The sequence below is a fragment of the Sceloporus undulatus genome, chromosome 3, assembly GCF_019175285.1.
Source record: "Sceloporus undulatus isolate JIND9_A2432 ecotype Alabama chromosome 3, SceUnd_v1.1, whole genome shotgun sequence".
NCBI lineage: Eukaryota > Metazoa > Chordata > Lepidosauria > Squamata > Phrynosomatidae > Sceloporus > Sceloporus undulatus.
This window is the reverse complement of record NC_056524.1, coordinates 218,913,705-218,916,999: the sequence shown is the minus strand read 5'-3', so window position 1 is coordinate 218,916,999 and position 3,295 is coordinate 218,913,705. Positions and strand designations below refer to the sequence as shown.

Genomic DNA, 3,295 nt, shown 5'->3' with positions numbered 1-3,295 from the left:
TAAAATACAAAAAATATAAACTACAGTAAGAGTAATACATTTAAAATAGGTAACAAGGAAGTGATACAAAAAGTTACAACTGTGAAAATGTAAAATTATCTTTAATGCAGGGTGACCAGATGTCCTAACCACCGAGGAGGACAAGGCACCACAAAATGTAGGACATCCAGGAAACATGTAGGCCATGACAAAATAAAAGGTAAAAATGCTAATATAAATACTGTATAAAGGCATGCTTCTTAGTCATGCATGGAGGACAGTTTAAAATCCCTCCTGGACATAATGATCCCTAGAACCATGTTATACATAACGGCTGTCAAGCTATTATACGCAAAGAATTGGAAATTAAACGACAGACACACCCTCACTGGATGATTGCCTCACAAAACTGTATGATATGGTGACTATGGGCAAATCCAAAACACACTGCAGAAATAATCCAGTTTGAGACCCCTTTAACTGCCCTGGCCCAATGCTAGGGAGTTCTGGGAACTAGTTTTGTGAGACAACGAGCCTTCTTTGTCAGAGAGCTCTGGTGCCACACTAAACTACAATTTCCAGGAGTCCCTAGGAGTGAGCCAAGGCAGTTAAAGTGGTCTCAAACTGGATTATTTCTTAAGTATGCTTTGAACCCAAGCAGAGGCTGGATGGTCTTCTGTTTGGGGTGTGTGTATGTGCTTTGATTGTGAGTTCCTACATGGCAGAATGGGGTTGGACTGGATGCCCTGTTGTGTGTGGTCTGCTTCTATGATGCAAGGGGGAGGGGCGAGGGACGAAAAAACCGTTGGCCGCCCAACGGTCGCTGAGGTGAGCGCGCGCCTCAGCCTCAAAGAAGGGGGCGGGGCTTCGGGGCCAAGTCTTCAAGGCGAGTCAGCCGGCGCTTTGGAGAGACGGGGGAGTGGGCGTGGCCAAGTTTTGGCGCCTTCGAGTGCCGGGGGTGGGCGGGGCTTAGGGAGGGCGGAGTCAAGTCTTCAAGGCTCAGCCGGTGGCGCCCGCCTTCGAGAACCGAGGGGGAGGTGGGCGGGGCTTATTAGAGCCTGCGTCACTTCCTCTGCGGAGAAGGCTCTCGAAGAGGACGGTTAGGCGCTAGCAACCGCGGTCGGCGTCCCGGGCTCCGAGTCGGGAGGATGAGTGACAGCGGGGAGCAGAACTACGGCGAGCGGGTAATACGTAGACCCAGAACGGGCCATTGGCTCCAACATGCCCCCTCCTTTCGTTGCTTTCTGGGTAGAGGGAGCTGATATTGGGCCGTGAAGGGAGGAGAGCCCGAGGCGAAGGGGAAGATAAGCCTGAAGGGGGCTTTGTTGGGTGGTTTGGCGCGATGAAAATGGAAGGCAGGCAGGCAGGCAGGCGGGAAGAAAGGCGCGCTCTGAGGCGGAGCTGGGCGGCGGCGGTGGGCCCTTTCTCCCGGCGCCATCTTGGGCTGGAAGCAGAGCGGACGGGGACAAAATGGCCGCCCAGGGCTCCCAACGAGGCGGCAGCGGCAGAGGAGAAGAGACGGCCGATGGGGCTGAGGAAAGGGCTTTTGGAGTGAGACGGAGAGAGGCTGCTTCATCCCTTCGGTGTAGACTTCTCTTAAACCCCGGACTTTAACCAGGGAGGAGGCCAAGGAGCTCCCTGGGAAAGAAAGGGGTTTGCTTTGCTCCCAGGAGGAAACCCATGTCACAAATTACTGGGGTCCTAAAAATGAACCCGGTTTTTGGGGGGTTTGGGTGGATTTCTTTTCCTTAGAGAGAGACCCAAGGGTCGTGTTTGAAAAGGAAACAAAGGCTCCCTACGGAGAGGCCGAAATAAAGCTGCTTCGGGCCACTTTGGAGGCATACAATCTAAATGATGCATGCGTCCTAAGAGTCCAGAAGCCACGCCAAAGCCACGATCCAGTCCTAAGCTTTGGCTCAGCTTCCGGACTCACTTAAACGACATGCCTCCAAAGTGACACAAAGCAGCCTTGTTTTGGCCTGTCTGTATGGGGCCATCGTTCATTTAGCTGCAGCATTGTTCCCAGAGAATCTCGGATTCAAAGTGAACCACAAATCACATTTTCATTGGTTAAATTTGAATTAAACATTTGCACCCCTGTAATATTCATTGGATGTTCAAAGATTACACCTAAAGCATGTCTCTATCCCTCATGGCTTAGCCACCAACCAATCTTTTATCTATATGTTTTGTTTCACTGTCCTTAAACTGTCTCTTGCAGTTCTTTTATTTGGGTTAGACTCTTAAGTTAGAAGCCGTTTCCAAATTGTTTACATTCCAAAATAGATATTATTTATTTATTTATTAAGCTTTACATAAGAAAAATACATAAAAGACATACAGCAATACAAATTACCAAAGAGAAGCTTCATAATTTGACATGGCCTGGTATAACCAGCCTTTGCTCTTGGCAGATTTCAGCACAAACTCAATTTTAACCAATCTACTTCAATAAGAAAGCAAGGGTGACACATTGAAGGCCCCTCTTCATCCAGGCGCCTGAGAGCCAAGAGGGGCTTTATCAGTGAATGTTTGAAATGCCACAACATCCTAGTACAGAGTGAAAGCAGACTAGATAAGAACGAGAGAGATTATTGTTATTATTTATATCCTGCTTCTCCAAGCAATTGAATACAATAACAGCATGTTTCATTATATCCCAAACACTCCTACCAGAGAAGGTTTGGGAGCTTGCACTGAGGACAACACACAAACACCTCTACACATCTAAAAATGAAATCACATTGGGGACATTGTGACTCCCAAACATTAATTCTCTCTTGTCCAATGAAATTTTCCTTCAGTCACCAAATTTCTAGCATTGCAACAACTTAAAACTTCACTTGAACATATAGAAATAGGGTTTTAGGCATCCAAAGAAAAGGAGCAGGTGGCGTTACCTTATTAAGGAAATGCAAACACAGCAAATATAAGAGAAGAACACACATGAGGTTCAGAAACATATATTCTCTTGTAACCAATGAATTAAAAGAAATACTGTATGTATGTTTAACTTCTTTGAGCCAAGAAGATGTATAGAACGGACTTTCTTTCTTTTTTTTTTAACCCTATAAAAATCTCTGTCACGTGGTGCTTCAGAACGCAAGGAGAAAAGGTATTTTCCTCTGAAGCAGCCGGCTGACAAATAAAGCTGATTTCATGGGAAACCTCTCTGGGGTCCCTTTTTGGATATTTCTGGGAATAGCATACTATTTTCTTAAAGACATCTGCAACAAGAGCACCTTTCACCTCGCTGCCACTTTCCTCTTGACCCAGAAGGTATTGCAGATGCCAGGAGACAAGCCAAGGAGAGCAG

General features: G+C 46.7%; 1 protein-coding gene across 3 annotated transcripts in view; it reads left to right on the top strand.

Moving 5' to 3' along the window:
- The first annotated feature begins 1,017 nt into the window (after positions 1-1,017).
- The window catches only part of TRA2B (transformer 2 beta homolog), a 71,800-nt gene continuing 69,522 nt past the window's right edge, over positions 1,018-3,295 (top strand). For all 3 annotated transcript variants that reach the window (XM_042460553.1, XM_042460554.1, XM_042460552.1), the window contains exon 1: positions 1,018-1,163. In XM_042460553.1, coding sequence (XP_042316487.1) covers positions 1,128-1,163 — 36 coding nt within the window. In that variant the 5' untranslated portion in view covers positions 1,018-1,127. The remainder of the gene's footprint in view (positions 1,164-3,295) is intronic.